The following is a 17,225-nucleotide window of genomic DNA, read 5'->3' on the forward strand; positions in this document are numbered from 1 at the left end:
TGAAAACATTTTCAGGCTTCGTAAAGCTTTTTTTGGGAACATTTCCCTTCTTGGTTTTGACCGAGCTGGCTGACTTCCTGCTGCACAATGCCTTGAAATGATTTCACTTTGAAGAAAACTTTCTTAGCTTATTAGCTGCCTTAGCTTCTAGCTCTTCAAGACCTTTTCATTTAAATCCATTTTACTGGCTCACATTTTTCAACACAGTCATTTTTTTAAAAGTATGATGTTGAATTGTTTGTTCTGCAGAAAATTATTTTTTATTGATTTGACTGATATTCCAACTGACCCTTCGTCTTAATGTTTGTCTTTATCTTGTAATATTATCCAGATACTTACCATGTTAGGCACTTTTTCAGTTCAGTTTTTGCTTACTGCCTTAGATTTACTTAAGCATTTCATGTTTAGACTAAAATGTATTCTTAATATTTATTGATAATGTTTCGCAGGTATAATATTTAACATATACATATATCCCTCCAAAAGTTGTCTAGATATTTGACTTCGGACCAAAGTCTTGTCCACACTTGATGACATCACCTGAAACTGAAATCGAATTGTGTGCTCAGTGAACAGAAGCTCATTAGGGATCCGCCGAACGGTCCCTCTCCTGCTAATTATTTTTGCTAAACGAGGTTTTATTCATGTGCGCATATGTAAGTGTATTCCTTTGATCCAAACTTTACAGATACTAGTCATACATTGGGTACTGTTACATACGGGTAGGGACATCATTAAAGCTTTCATAGTGATCTTTATTGCTCTGATATTCCCGGGTAAAGAATTCCCTCCTGGGTTTTATTATTCCAGTAAAAAAAAAACATCCATGGGTCGCTAATGGCTATTATAAAATCGTCACGGAGAACCTGTAATGAAGACTATACATCATGTGCAACAGGTAGAAAAAAGTCGTTAAATGCAAATGAGTGGAGAACAGATATGTAATATCATGAAATCAATACATAGCTCATGTATGTATCATTTATTTTATCTAAATATTAACATGAGGGAGGAGCACACGTTCACAAAAGTGTAATGTGGCTGTAGTGCTTAATGAAAATGACCAAAGCATATGTTGTATCTTGAATTGTGTCCTAATTATGCAAATACTCATTAAACATTTAAATGTTTAATGTTAGGAGGTTGAGTCAGGTTAAAAACCAGCCCTTTATTTTTGCAACACTTTAAAGCTTATGTATTATACTGTATTTCAACAATATATTATAGGATATATACAAAACATGTCTCTGAAGTGTTTTGCTCAAAATACCGACAGATCAGGAATCATTGCATGCCTTATCCCCCTCTGTTTTCAGCCCTGATCCAAAAGGGCTGATTCTGTGTCTGTAGCTTTAAATGCAAATGAGCTGCTGCTGGCCACGCCCCTGTGCGGACGTCTTTCTGGCTCTCCGCCCCCTACCAGAGCAGGTCCATGGTAACGGTGAACACTGCGGTAGAGAAGCGTTTCACAATGTCTAACAGCAGAAACTCAGCGTTGCCAGATTTTTGCAGCCTGAAACAGCACAGTCAAAGATGATTTTTACGTATGAACCCGAAACCTAACTCACACATGTTTGGATCAGCTTTCACATACTTGGATCAGGAGGGAAAGAGAGACAGCCTTGGAGCTACTGTATATAAGCTAATAAAAGATTATTTTAATTTTACAAACTCACATATTTCAGTTAAACCGAAAGTCTACATTGATGTATAACATGCAGTAGTGGCAGTATGTTCTCTCATTTTAATTGGCAATTATCCAAGAAACCCCAGAGCAGGCTGAAAAAATGACCAGGTTTGTCTGACGCTAACATCATTTAAAGATCTAAATACAAAGAAGTTGAATTATTACATCCTTAAGCAACCAGGATGTGCATTCCCTAAAATGATTAAGTGTAAAACAAACTCCTTACAGCCTCTTTTTAAGCACGCGGAATGGGAACAATTTTTCTCAACCTTGTACTGTTTTCTGCAGAGACGCTTATTGCATTAGAAACAATCAGCAGTGATGATTCAATTCAGACTGTTTAGTATAAGTACATATGTTTCAAAGTAATTTGCAATCAGGCAGCAAATTGAAATCACTAATTTCTCATTGTGAGAGAAGGTCAGCTATTAATGCTGAATGAGTGTGGCACTTCTGAAAAGAGACATTCCATTTAAGTGAATCGTATTTTCCCTTTCTGTACAGTTTCTCTTTTAGTATGTCCAATATTTTATTTGGTTTGTCCCTCCCCCTTTTTATGAGCGTTTGAAAAATATGTATTTCATGTATTTTTTGAAAATGTAAAATAATTGAATCACACCTCATTTTCTAATGTTGTAGTATCCCCTTATGCAATTAATCGAGATGCTAGAGTGAGATTAATGCAGTTCCACTGATACTAATTGCCCTCATTGTTGGGGTGTTGTAAAATATAAATTAAAAAATAACACGATTATATGATATGCAGGGATAAATAACAGAGCAGTGCTAGTAGTAGAAGTAAAACACATAATAAGTCTTTTAAATTACCTTCATGGATAAACATGTCAAAGCTCTACCCACCAGCACGAAAGAAAGATACATAATGATGCCTGTAATGTAATAATGATCCAGACCCAACTATGATTTGTGTATACACATTCATGTTCCCCAGAGGTGGATCCTAATGACTTTGCTGATCCTCTTTTTCCTCTAGCAACACCAGGAGATCCATTTGTGTGGAATTGGCGAAATGTCTTAACATCTGATGGATTGCAATTCAAATTTCAGCCACAAATGTTATCACTCAGGATGAATTCATTAATTGTTGATCCTGTGGCCATCAGGTCAACATTTTAATGTTACCAATACGTTGGTTTACAACTGAACCTGTCAAATTAATGAAATCCCCTCAGCTGTACTTTGTGTGTATTGCTAGTAAGCTATCATTTCGTTATGTATACTTTAATTGTGGCCATGTTAGCATTTTATCTGCTATAAATGTCCATTTGAGCATACTACCCCTCAATAAAAAAGATAGATGTAGAAGAAGAAGATTCACTTTATTGATCCCCAAAAGGGAAATTTATTTTTTCACCCACATGTGGCTATACATGAACTTATGCAGAAACAGAACAATGTGCAGGATAGGATAGGAAGAGGGAAGGAGCAGCCAAATCGCTGGCGCCCAGAGCAATATGGGGCTCTGTGCCTATCCAGGTGCCAGTTCACCCTTCAGTTCAAAGTCCAAGTCCCTACAGGCTGAACCACTGCCCTCCAATGGTTCACTGCTTTGGGTTCATTGCAAAGAAGAGAGCATGTCAATTTGTATACAATATTGGTTGACTTTTTAGCATTATATCTGCTAAAAAGCTGTATTTCAGCATGCTATCTTGAGTATTTTTTGCATGATAGCATGTCGGCGTTAGCATTTAGCTCAAGTACAGCATTACTGAGCTGTTGGCTGTTGTTTTTTGTTTATTCAAGTTCTACTTCTTCACTTTCCATCCTCATTCCACTATGTTTGACACCAACAATTAATAATGATTCAGTTTATGATGTGTCAGGTTGACGGATGGTATTGCTCTTTCTAATGACAGATTATTTTTCATCAAAATCATGACTTTTTTTTAGCAAACCTACATAATTCACTATTTATCCCAACTAGAAAGTCTTATGTGGCATATACTTGTCAAGAAATATTAGAACATGGCCGCCTGTGTAATTTAATTTTTGTGCTGACAGCATTGTATTATACAGAGTATATTGTAAGTAACATTTACCAACGTAATGACTGTACTGTACAATTTTAACTGTAAGACAACATTTCCAGTTTCTGATACCTCATTCTTATACTTCACTTCATTTTAGAAAGAAAACATTTTACTTTTTACTAAACTATATTTATTTTAAAACTTTAAATGCTTTGCAAATTAAGATATATAATAAGAAATATAAGGAACTATATAATAATAATAATTAGAAGAAAAAACAAAGTATGATGCTTCATTATATGTAAAGATAAAACTTTAAAGATCCTCGGGGGGAAATCACAAGCTATCCGGCAGTAAACATAAAACAATTGTAAAAAAAACGTTACCAGCTGCAACATTAAAAATCCAGTCATACGTAGATATACAGTATGTCATTCTGGAACAAGCCGTTGTGCATAATGAGTACTTTTTCCTTTGTGCTGTAAGTACATTTTGATGCTAATGTTTTTGTGCTTTTACTTGAGTAAGGTCTGTTGTGTTTCTTTCACTTGTACCGCAGATGTTTTACAATGTGGTATAGCTTTGTTAATGACTTCTTCCACAGCCTTGTCATTATAACTAAATCTATAGGATGTGTGTGTTGCCTGCAGTGTGTCCCAGTGGGAAGTATGGTAAAGCCTGTGCCGAGACGTGTTCGTGCACTAACAACGGCACGTGTAATCCCATCGACGGCTCCTGTCAGTGCTACCCAGGCTGGATCAGTGAGGACTGCTCCAAATGTAAGACGCTACAAGTGATCTCCCTTGCTCTTTCACACTCACTCTCTTCTCCTTCTCACCTCAGCACTTATCGACCACTTGAGTTGATCACAAACCAAGTAAGAGACAACTGGAGAAAAAAAAACTCAAGGCAATTACTCCATTGGCTCTGACATTAATTATCCATCTCGCACTGAGCAAAGCTGCCACAATCACCCAATCACTTGTGAAGCTAATGAAGGCACGGACCGTCCTGATGTCTGTTACAGAGGGAGAATAGAGTGCGTGGGCATTTGTTCATCTTCCTTTTTTGTTTTTCTCACTATGTGTGTGTTTTTGGCAGCATGCTCTCAGGGCTCATGGGGTCCTGACTGCATCCACACATGCAACTGTCACAACGGCGCCCAGTGCAGCGCCACAGACGGGGAGTGTAACTGCAGCCCTGGATGGACGGGCCTCTTCTGTACTCAGCGTGCGTTTAACACACTCACACACACACACACACACACACACTCACACTCACACTCACACTCACACTCACACTCACACACACACCTTACCGTTTTTCCTAAACCTCAGTGAAAAAAAATCATGGAGTTAAGGAAAGATGCGAGGGAGAATTCATCAAGAGTTAGTAAAAGAAAACCTCAGTACTAAAAAAACCTGACTGCACTTAAATTAGGCACTGTAATTATGATGCACCAGCAGATGTTATTGGTGTGCATCTGCTTTGGGAACATTTTCCCTAAATGGACTATTAAATGCGCATACTGCAGATACTTCCCCCAGTGCGTTCTTATTATGTTGTTTTATGCGGTCTTTATAAACGTAGACAACAGTGAAAAATATACGACTTCATTGCCATGGTTTGAATTCAAATGGTTGCTCTCGCTCTCCCTCCAGCCCCATTAATCGGGTGAATCCTAATATGTATGAAACTATTTTAAATGATAATACTCTATGCAATATAGACATTACTTCCAAGGGCTACACGTCTACTGCTGTGCACCATTCCAACATCAAACAAGTCCAAGAAAGACCACCCAACTCCGGAAACACTGAAATGTTGACTTTATTTGACAATTGAATAAATATTAAGTGTTCAAAGTTAGCATTTGGTTTGGTTTAAGCACTTTTAGTACATATGGCATACATTGAAAAAAAAATGTATAAGCAATGTAACTTAAATGATCTGCATTTTTTGGTCACAATCTTTTTTTAACAGCTAGTGGTGCGTCACTTTAGATACTGTGGCTGCATGATTTGTGGGGCAGCATTATGCCTTCCTTTCTTTAACGATCATCCAGAGTATCCTTTAACGATCATCCAGAGTATCCAATGCTCAGGAGAAAATCATCCTGTTATTTAGAGAATTTAAACAGCATTTATCATGGCTAACACTCAGGTACTTCCGTGTCATTTCACTTCATTGGGAAACTTCCTCAGCTAATAACCTCTTGCACCTCCACCTCTTGCAGTGTAGTCACAGAGGGCCCCCGCTTTGAACATCTCAAACCTGCACCTCCATCTGGTGGCAGATCGAAAAAATGACATGCCAGACATTTCTTCTTTTAGCTCCTTAAATTCCTTCATTAGATAATAAGATAAGATATGCTTTATTGATCCTTTATAGGAAATGTATTTGCTGCAGCATATAAAACAGGGAACTGCACTTAATTAGAAAAATAAGCAATTATAAAATATAAACATCTCAAAATAGAAGATAAAACAGGAGTAAAATTCAATATCTCCTTCTGTCCCTACTTCTTTCTTTACTTCCGTAGTTTGGTGCCACCATTTTATTACTGTACATAATAATTAAAATAATTAGGAGCTCAAAGGTTTCCTTTAATTCAGGAAACAAATCCAGATCCTATTAAGTCATATTTTGATGTATCATACATACATAAAAAATGCCCAAACCCCATGAAGTCAGGTCAAGAGTCCTTGGGTTGCTTTCACTTAGACCTGTTGTTCAGTTCTTTTGGTTCATGTTCACACTTTCAAATGTTAGACTGTTTTCAAACTAACAGAGCCACTCAGTGACTGGCACTTTGTGGAGATAGCTGTTATATTTGTAACTATACCCAGTTCAGCCAGACAACTCACATGTTAAATTGATATGTTTAGTATTAGTACTTGTATTAGAAGCAGCATCTAGTTCGCAGGCTTCGCCCCATTTTTGATTTTATGTTAAGCGACTTCAGCCATATTATCAAAACATCTGAAGAGAAATCAAACAATACTGTGAACGTATTTGTTCAACCTTTGCATTGAAAAAAAGAGGAAGAAAAAAATGTGTAAGTATAAAGGGTCAAAACAGGAACAGGAGATGATCCACTGTGATGGAGCAGATTATCCAATCACAGAAAAGATGCTTTCAAACACATCTCCAGATTCATGGATCATCTCTCAGCTGATGAGGATATGGGGGTCTTGTCCTCTGTTTGACACGAGAAACCTGATGCACTGACACTGTAAAGACATGCTGTTGTTGTGTGTTCCTCTCCAGGCTGTTCTGCAGGTTTCTACGGCTCTCAGTGTGCTGAAGTGTGCCGCTGTCAGAACGGGGCGGACTGCGAACACATCAGCGGACAGTGTTCCTGCAGGACGGGCTTCATAGGGCAGAGCTGCGAGCTCAGTGAGTGTCTGCACATCATGGTTGTTGTTATAGGAAGACTAAAGGTGCAATAATTACATCATCTTTCCATAAATACAATAACAAGATGCTGTTCGCTCTGATCAGACCTTGGACTTTTTAAAAAAATGGATTGAAGAATGATATCTCCTATTTTGCTCCCATAACCTACAGACAACAGACAAAGTGGAAAGAAAACATCCCCAAAACACAATGTGGTGTTTATTTCCCTGACTGCAATAAATAATGCCTTGTTTGCATATTTAAATGTACATTCTCCAAAAACCTTCATTACAAAAAAATATAGATTTATGGTTGGAAATCAACTTAGGAAAATGTATATATCTAGCTATCTATATTTTGATGTTTAGCTGAGCGAGGGTTGGTACATATATCATTCATAGCCTGATTTATATAACATTATTCCAAGAAAAACGTGGAATGTTTTTTATTTCTGATTAACAAGCGATACAAAAAAATATGTATATACATCCCATAAGACAACATATCATAAACAAAAATGTAACTTCCAATTCTTCCAGATTTCTGCTACGGAAATGTTTGTAAACTAGCACATATTGTAAGAGAATGCCTCGTTTGCATTTTATCTATACATGATTTGTGTCTCAATCCAAACATTTTAGTCCACATTTCATCCAGATATCAAATAACATAAACCCACTGCTAAATAAAGATAACAGAAGAAACCTCATTACAATAAGACCAGAATTCTATATTTAAAATGAGTATCTGCTTCACATCAGGACATAATATCTGTGCCCCCACCTGTAAGATTTGAAGACATATTAAAGCTCTGCTCCTGCATGCAGAGTGTCCTGCGGGGACATTCGGGTACGGCTGCCAGCAGCTGTGTGAGTGCATGAATAACGCCACCTGTGACTACGTGACGGGGACCTGCTACTGCAGCATCGGCTTCAAAGGCATCCGCTGTGACCAGGGTAAGAACTCATGTTCTCTGTAGGAAAATAATCTACAGAGCAGGTGTTTCTGTAAAGGTACTATAGCTCTCTGATGGACTGATAGTCTATGATGTCTGCACACCTTTTTATCCATTATACAGTTAGGTTTTTGTCTGTATTACTTTTTTAAGGCTCTGCTCGGCGATGTCATTCGTCACAGTTTTGTAAATTATCTCAGGAACGCCTTAAAGGAACTTATTTGAGGAGGACAAATTAACCTTCCTCTGGATGGAACACAGGGATTGTAGAATTTCCAGATCATTTGCAAGCACAAAAGCCTATATAACACACTACAGGAAAGGGAAAACCCCAAAAGGCATCATAGGACCCCTTTAAATTTGGAACCATCTCTCAGTTAGATTTAAGGATGAACTGTTTCAAATTTGGTGGTCGAAGCTCAAGTGTGCTGCGGCCATAACCCATGAAATAACTTGCTAATTAAGTGGATTTAACATAGCCAAATTGTTGACTATGTTAAGAGGAATTAACATAGTCAACAACCAAGCTAATCATAATGAATTATATCAACAGATAGAAATGGTGGTCACAAGTTCAAAATAACCAGCAGGGGTATAATTGGGTTCACAAATGTACAATTAACTGGCATGCGACCTTAAAAGACCCCCATGTATAGCTTTGCAGAGGCATTGCAATGTTTTTCTCACCCCCTAAAGATTTATAAAGCAAAATACTCAGATTTAGAGCCAGTAGCAACAATAGATTACAAAGAAACACAGTAATTAGTTAAATGTTAGGACTACAATTTCAACATGAGGATTTGTTTGGAAACCTTGAGAGGCCAATAGGAAAATTAATGTTCTTATCTAAACTGTTTTCTCTCGTGTGCATGACTTAATGTGAAAAGAAGAGTTTTGCCAGGATAATATGGTGAATTCATTTAATTGTTCATACATTTTTGAGATGGGTAGAAAAGTTTTACTGGAATAATTTGTCTGAGTTACTTATTTTTTTCTTCTGTGAAAATATTCCTAAAACATTTTTTTTTTCTTGAATGCGTGACAGTAATGTTACAAAAAATGCTAACAAATACACAGTGTATACGTACATTGTGTTTATAGTGCATGGAGAAATTAAAACTCAACTGGAAGAAAATGTGAATATAATTAGTTATTACTATTATTATTATTATTGTTGTTGTTATTGTTATTGTTATTATTATCATTATTGTTATTATTATTATTATCATTATCATTATTATTGTTATCATTTAGATTGCCCTTTAACCTCTTGTGGCTGAAATGAGTATTTAAACGTACAACAAAAACCTGCTAAAACAAAAGAAAAAAAAGATGCAAAAAGGGTTTTCCCTTCTGGTTTCCCAAATGCAAAATTCATTTAGAAATATTATCCTGACAAAACCCCTTTTCACCTGTTAAAAAGTCTAAACAGAGGAGAAAATGAATTAAATCAGACTTTAAAAATGGATCACCAGATGTTCTTCTCATTAACCTCTCAGGGCTTCTGTAGGATTGATATAAGCTATAACTGTATTGCATGTAAGGTTTTATGAGTTTAGTGGTTTTACATGTGTAAATACACCCATGTAAAACATCTGTTTCTGTCTGTTTGCTCAGCGGCTCTGATGATGGAGGAGCTGAACCCCTACACCAAGATCAGCCCGGCTCTGGCGTCAGAGCGGCAGTCAGCCGGGGCCGTGCTGGGCATCATCTTCTTGCTGCTGCTCATCATGGCCATGCTCAGCCTGGTGGTGTGGTTCCGCTATCGGCAGAGAGAGAAAGGCCACAACGTGCCCAACGTCACCTACACCCCCGCCCTGCACATCAACTCCACCGACTACTCCCTCTCAGGTAAGCGAGAGAAGGGCCACAACGTGCCCAACGTCACCTACACCCCCGCCCTGCACATCAACTCCACCGACTACTCCCTCTCAGGTAAGGGAGAGAAGGGCCACCACGTGCCCAACGTCACTTACACCCCCGCCCTGGGTGTTTACCTTCTTTCAGGTGCTGGAAAACCTGAACCCGGATGGGAACTGATTCTTCTTCAACCATTCTTTTAGGATATAAAATGTCAAAAAGTCTATAAAAAATGCTGTGGTGCAAAATGCATTATCTCCATTTAAAAAAAAAAAAAGCTTAAAAGGAAAACACTCACGATTCTGGGAATAGAAGCAACAAATCATAAGCATTTTTGCTTGATAATCAAATTATTGAACATTACTCAAGTCAGTATTACAGATCTACACTGTATGAGAACATGAATGTGAGTGAACTCTGTGTAACCCTTAACTTTCTCTGACCATAAACAGGAATAAACAGGAGAAACAAATTTAACTAACCCCTAAGTTCCCCCTTTGTATTCCAGTTGGACTTCCTTTTATTTTAACTTGCAGTTTTTTTCAGCAGCACCATGTGTGCACGTGCATGTATATATGATGTTGTGGTGTAGAGGGGGGGTGAGAGGACATGTGCTGATGCTGTGTGCCGGCAGCAGGGCTGCAGTGCACAGGCCTGCTTTCCTCTCCAGACTCCTCCCCCAGTAACAGCGCTGCAGGCCGCTGCTTCTCCAACCCCAGTTACCGCACCCTGGGGCCCTGCACCTACGCCGCGCACTACGCCAAGCCCAACAAGAGGTGCGCCACCAAGGTGGGTCCCATGACTACCGAACTTTTACCGTTTGTCCACAGAGAAAATAAATGTTGGGGAGTTTGGGCTGATGATGACAAGCCATTAAATTGCTGGATGTTTTAGATGTGAACTCATTTGCATTTGGTTTATGCACGATTTGGTCATCATAGTCAACTTATTAGACCCCCATTTGTATCTGTGTTTTCTAAATAAAACTCTCATTTTCCTTAAATCTTTATCTCTACATGTATGGCAGCCATTCCAGTGTTTGTTGAATTCCAACACAGTAGTTTATAGAATACAATACAACAACAAAAAATTTTGAACTCATAGACATACATAGTACGAGTAGTACTTAAACCTAAATAAGATAAGGCAATTGAAGGTTGAAAAAATAAATTATAATAATATTATTATTATGAATATTTGAATATGTTAATATGTAACTTCAATCTTAGAGAATTTGAGTTTTTGTAATAACATTATATAGCAGCCCAATAATAAGAACAATATTGTAAGAAAATATTAATTAATTATATAAATATATAATATATAATACTAAATAATAATCAATATTAGTCTTCAGGGGAGACAATTAGCCCTTCATTTTATGTGATGGGGCGGTAAGCGACCTGGATAATGCAAAGGGGGCACTGGCCCAAAAAGGTTGAGAACCACTGCTATAAATAATAACACAAGAGAAAATGATAATAACTCTTCATAAGTAGAGTCCTTTTCATGATGTTATATATGGAGCCATCAAAGGCCCATTTAAGATATACAGGGTTCCGGCTTTTAAAAAAGTCAACATGGAATATTGACAGTCAAACATTCAAGTTGTTTTAACAAGCTTTTAGGGCTAACTTTAGCTAAGTTGTAGCGTGCTAGCTATGGCTAGTAATAAGTCTGCAAGGGACATGTCAGCAAAATCCGGCAGAATGAGAAGCAGCATTTGTCTGGCTGAAATCAGGGACCCATTGTCTTAAAAATGGATATGAACTAAAAGGATTTCAATGGATGTAGTGTAAGTAAGCTTGATGGACATAGCCAGTCACTAAGAGGAGCAGATATAACCAAATGTACATTTTAAAATACAGAAACTCCTCCAAAGAATTGTATCTATAAATCTATTTCCTGTTACTACAGCCTGTTCCATTTACAAATATTTAGAGTACCATTTCTTTGGCGCACAATGCTTTTTGTTATTTCTTTAACAATGTTTAGAGTGTGCTCTCTCTTTGTACATTTCCCAGATGAAGACAAAGAAGCGACACAGGAACAGTGCTCCAGAGTGGGGGGCCTACTGTAACCTCAACGACCTGGGTCCGTCTGACTTTTTTTTTTAGCTAGTCTCACTATCAGATCTCCCTCTCAATGGTAGCCATCTTGGCTATGTAGCTTAGCTGCACACCTAGCCAGGGCTGTGGTTGTTCTGCTCAACAAAGCACTATATGAATGAAGGTAATAGATGTTATAAATGTTTCTATATTAAATACACATTCATATTTACTGGAGTGAGGAAAAGATTTTATTGGGTTAATTGCTCAGTCTGTAATGATTTGAGAACTATGATGTTTCTAGCTAGCTAACAGCGGTGATCACCTCTTCTGGTAAGGGCACTGAAATAAACACACTGCGAAAGGGTTCAGTGCACAACATAACATTGTACTGAGGATAGTAATAAAATTAGGACACACTTGTATAACCATACAAATGTTGACTATATATCTCAGACAGTATTCAAGTTTCTGTCATAAATGTCCGACTGAAATTAGGCGGTATTATTCTTCAGTTCACACTGGCTCTAATACTTCGTAGAAGTTTTTCAAACATTTGTTGTGGTCTTGTCGTTCTTTTTCTGTATTCACCTTTTCTGGACCTTCTCTCTGTTTCTTGCGCAGGTGTTTACCGCATTGATCGGCGCTTCAGCTACAATGTGGAGCCGCGCTACAGAGGTACAGTGTCAGGTGGACTGAGCCTGTGTGAAACTCTGGACTCCCTCAGCCAATCCTCTTGCTCGAACTGTTCCCTTGGCCAATCATGGCCTCTGTTGCACTATGTACCTCAGCGGCACCTTTTAGTTCCCTGTGTTGGCTGTGGATCGCTGCATGTCTTGTGTAACGGGAGATGAGACAGTGTCTAGGGCTCAGTGTACGGAGGGTTCACCCACTGTTCATTAGTGAACATAATGACATTTCCAACACATGAAGTCAAGAAGACGTGATGATGATGTCAGATTTTCTTCTTCCTCTTTGCTCTCATTAATCAGATTATGTACAACATTGTACCTGTCCAATATTGGGCCACATGTTTTAGACCAGAGAAGAAGAGCCTCATTGCTTTACTATTTTGCCCTTCACATTTTAAAATGGGTCTTAGAATCGAAGTCTGACAAATATTTTTAAACAGATGGCACATAAATGTATATTTTTTACTAAATGTAAAATTGTATTTGATTTAAATGTACACATTTGATAATATATAGGAGAAAATACATTTTAGAAACAGAAAATAATTAGCGTCTGAGCCCTTCAAACTCCCATTATTAAAGGTTTAAGAGTGGACATCATCCTCCTGATTATGTAGCTATCTGCATATTTCCACATATTTTATCTATCATCTACACTCCTACATGCATTGTGCAAAGGATGTCCAGGAAATCTATAAACAGAATAACAAAAAGGTAAATTAGCATGAGGAACAATGGGTCATCAAAAAGTGAATTACAACTCAGAGTCCTGCTGTTGAGAAGAGGTGCAGCATGAAGCCCCTCACAGATCCTGTACCTGACTGTGTCTTGGAATGTAACGATTGTTATTGACTTGATATTGTTGACATGTACCAACAAGAGCTCACCTGTGTGTTTGTGTCTCTGCAGGACGATCTCTTCCCCTCTGTGTGTTTCCCCTCTCTGCTGGGGTCTTCCTCCCGCTCTGACCCCTGTCACTCCTCAAATCCACCCGGGGCATCTGTCCTTACCAATAACTGAATGCTGTGTGTTCTCCTCTCTCTTCCTTCAGCTGCTGCTGTTTTTAACCTGAACTGCTTTTGAATGTTGATGTTGGCTTTGCAATTTAACCTTTGTTGTCCAGCTATGCAATGATTATTCTAACATGTATTGTTTCTTAAAGGATAAGTCTGGAGATGTTCTACTTGTTTTTAGCCTGTGAATCCAGTGAAAACACCAAAACCAATTCAATTTTTGTCCCAAAACTTTGTAAAAACACATTAATGAGCCCCACTGTTGCAATGTGTAACATGTTCCTATACGTCTTTAACACACACACACTGTATTCTTTTTTTACTCAATCCAACACACACCGTCCTGCCGCTTCGAATACTCAAAAGAGTACCAAACACGGATTCATCCGCCGCTAAAAATAGTCCCGGACAAATGTCTTTTTTTTTGTATTTTGAGCTGCTGGGTTCTGAAGTATACAATCACTTATATTAAGAGTGTGAGTGACAGAGCATTATTTTAAAGGTCAAATGATTGATATATATTGTTCTATCTTTTAGACTACATGAAGGGCTCCTTGTCCAGCACCTGCTCCCTGAACAGTGAGAACCCGTACGCCACCATCAATGATGCTCCAGGTGCATGCAAACACTCAGAGAGCAGCTACGTGGAGATGAAGTCACCGGCTCACCATGAACACATGACACACTGCTGCCCCGCTGCCATCATCACCACGGCGACCTCCATCACCGCACCCACCAAGAACGTCTACGACATGGGTACGTTTAGGGCGAGAGGGGGGTGTTTTGCAATTTAAATTCAGATGGTTGTGCTCCCATATCTGCTGGGACAATATGTGATTTATTTTATATATATGAGAGTTTACCCAACCACATACTACTACACACGTGAACATAAAATAAATAATTGGACAGAAACATTTAAATCACAAAATCTAAAGCTTGCATGCGAAAGGATTTATAGCTGCTTCTAATGATATATATACAAATGTTTCTCTTGCTATTTTAATGGCTTTTTTTTCATATAACAACTGGGACAATACAGCACAATGAGTGAAAAGTTAAATAAATTAGACTTTGCAAAGATGCTAGATGTTCATAACAATGGTTGTGTTTTTTATTGTTTACATCATTCAAACGTCAGAACTTAAAAATGATATTAAAATATTTTTACTTGATAAGACTTAAATCCTGAAGCAAAAATAATTGTTTCTCTAACTGATTAATCCACTAAATAATTTTTACTTGAATTCCTATTATTGGTTTCCCAGAACCAACCATCAGTATCATCCAGGGGGCCAACGGCATGGTGCTTCCCAGTTACCCCCAGAACCCGTACGACCTGCCCAGGAACAGCCACATCCCGAGCCACTACGACCTGCTGCCTGTGCGCCCCAGCCCCTCCCACAGCCACAGCCTCACCCTGCGCAGCCACAGCCCCCCGCTGCCCGGTAGCCCCACCAGCTCGCTGCTCTAGACCCCCTCCAGCCCCAAGGACCAGACACTGGACTCGCAGAAACAGCAAATTGTAAACTGGGATAAAACGGGGAAAGGTTATTCTGGCAGTGCTCTAACTGCTGTTTATCACTGTATTATATCCAAACTGTTTCTGTGCCAATCAATACTACATATTTGTGTTGTATTGTCAATTCCCCTTCATCAAAAACATGTCAAAAAAGGGAATAAACGTCGAAGTATGCACAAAAGTATACCTTTTTTCTGGTATGCTGATACGTCAGAAGATGGAAAGTGAAGGAAGAATGGAAAAGAGTTTTCAGAGAGTCACAAAGAGACTGCGTGTAAATGTATCTATACTGCAAAGTAAATGTGAGAGCCAAATATAAGACTGAGGCCCTATTTACACCTGGACTGAGTGGATCTACCCAACGAGGAGGAAGCATCAAACGGGCATTATTTCTCCAGTGCAAACAGACTTGTAAATTATGGAAAAATGGAGGAAAGGTGCTCTTTTCTCCCATATTCTCCTGGAAAAAGGAGATAGTAAATATGTGAAATATGCACAAACTTCAATCTGGTCAGTACCACACTACCTGTATAATTCTGGGATTTTTACATATTTGTTTCTTATTTCCTGTTTACATATTTAAAGGTCCTGACAGGGATCTATATTTTCTCTCTGAAAATGTATTTTTTTGTAATTACTGTAGACAGAGTGGTGTATTGGATGTACACTTACTGTACACTAGTGATTATTAATGTGATTTTCTTTTGTTGTGTCAACTTTAATACGCATGCCAAAGAGTATTCAAAAGATAATATTAGCCAGAATTACCTTTAATAGGTCCTTTGGTGCAAACTGAATACTGTCATCTGACTGTCCTCACATGCAAACAAATTCAAAATGCTTTTTGGGAACAGATTGTCATGTTTGATGGTTTTTCAATGAATCGATAAATAATGTGACCTATGACAAAGTGGAATTTGTCCAAGAGGACAGCTTCAAATGTCCTAAACTGAAAGATATTCAGTTTCTATCACTTTATGGAAAGAAAAAGCTGAATATTATCACATTTCTTTGCTTGAAAATGATGAATCCATTCACAAAATAGTTGAACAAATGTACTCATTATTGAAGTATGAATGCACTGTTGTTTTTTTGCAGCAAGGTCAAAAGTGGAAGCCAATCAATTACTTCAACCATTTTTATATTTCATAGGAAACAGATCTGTAATGTGTGAAATCCTGCTGGATTTTTCAATGACATGCAGATCACTTTTGGTAAAAATGCTCACAATTTTAAATTTGCAAATAGCAATAACAGGACATGTTGACAATCAGATGTGAACCGCTTTGTTTTCCCATGTATTCATTTCCTACTTGTGTGCCATTTGCCCTAACTTTATCTTGCTAGTTACGCCTTTCCTTAAGCTTTGTTCATAATGAATAGTTTAAACTACAGTAGATGTATTGAGTGCTCCGTGGTCATTTTGTTTCAAGCCCTTAACTTAATAAAGTCGTCATAGCTCAGGGGAGTGGTGTCATGTCTTGTTACGAAGCAGAGAAGCAACCTAAACTGCTTCTGGTAAAGCATTTAAACAGCTGTGGTCATCAAGAAATGGGGTTAAACAAATGTGTGTCTTCTGCATATCAACAATATTTTTACATCACGATGACTGATCATGTTTCCCAAAGAGAGTTTGTTAGACTAAACTGGAAATAGTTAGCAGCCTGTGTGTTAAATAAAAAGTAAGTAGCATTATCTGTTGCTTTTTGTATACACACAATAGTAGTTTGTGTGTGTGACTTTGTGATCCTCTGATAATTTATCTAGCGCCATAACTAGGGAACAGTTAAAGAAAATATTTGTTTAATAATGACATTTCTGTAAAAACAATTAATTTTGTTGCAAATTCAAGCGTGTTACCTTAACTCTAAATGGTGAACCTGTTAGCGTTGTCATTTTGAGCTTAGCATTATCATTTTGAACTTATTAGCATTATCATTTTAAACTTATTAGCATTATCATTTTAAAGTTGTTAGCATTATCATTTTAAACTTATTAGCATTATCATTTTAAACTTGTTAGCATTATCATTTTAAACTTGTTAGCATTATCATTTTA

The 17,225-nt window shown here is 37.9% G+C and overlaps 1 protein-coding gene across 1 annotated transcript in view; it reads left to right on the forward strand.

The window, feature by feature from the left end:
* LOC134863331 (multiple epidermal growth factor-like domains protein 11) overlaps nucleotides 1-16,811 on the forward strand; it is a 115,175-nt gene extending 98,364 nt beyond the window's left edge. The window contains exons 17-26 of the mRNA XM_063881796.1: nucleotides 4,329-4,457; nucleotides 4,780-4,908; nucleotides 6,949-7,077; nucleotides 7,905-8,033; nucleotides 9,650-9,883; nucleotides 10,530-10,681; nucleotides 11,917-11,986; nucleotides 12,565-12,618; nucleotides 14,183-14,401; nucleotides 14,914-16,811. Coding sequence (XP_063737866.1) covers nucleotides 4,329-4,457; nucleotides 4,780-4,908; nucleotides 6,949-7,077; nucleotides 7,905-8,033; nucleotides 9,650-9,883; nucleotides 10,530-10,681; nucleotides 11,917-11,986; nucleotides 12,565-12,618; nucleotides 14,183-14,401; nucleotides 14,914-15,119 — 1,451 coding nt within the window. The 3' untranslated portion in view covers nucleotides 15,120-16,811. The remainder of the gene's footprint in view (nucleotides 1-4,328; nucleotides 4,458-4,779; nucleotides 4,909-6,948; nucleotides 7,078-7,904; nucleotides 8,034-9,649; nucleotides 9,884-10,529; nucleotides 10,682-11,916; nucleotides 11,987-12,564; nucleotides 12,619-14,182; nucleotides 14,402-14,913) is intronic.
* The last annotated feature ends 414 nt before the right edge of the window (nucleotides 16,812-17,225 follow it).

This window comes from Eleginops maclovinus, chromosome 4 (genome assembly GCF_036324505.1).
Source record: "Eleginops maclovinus isolate JMC-PN-2008 ecotype Puerto Natales chromosome 4, JC_Emac_rtc_rv5, whole genome shotgun sequence".
Lineage (NCBI taxonomy): Eukaryota > Metazoa > Chordata > Actinopteri > Perciformes > Eleginopidae > Eleginops > Eleginops maclovinus.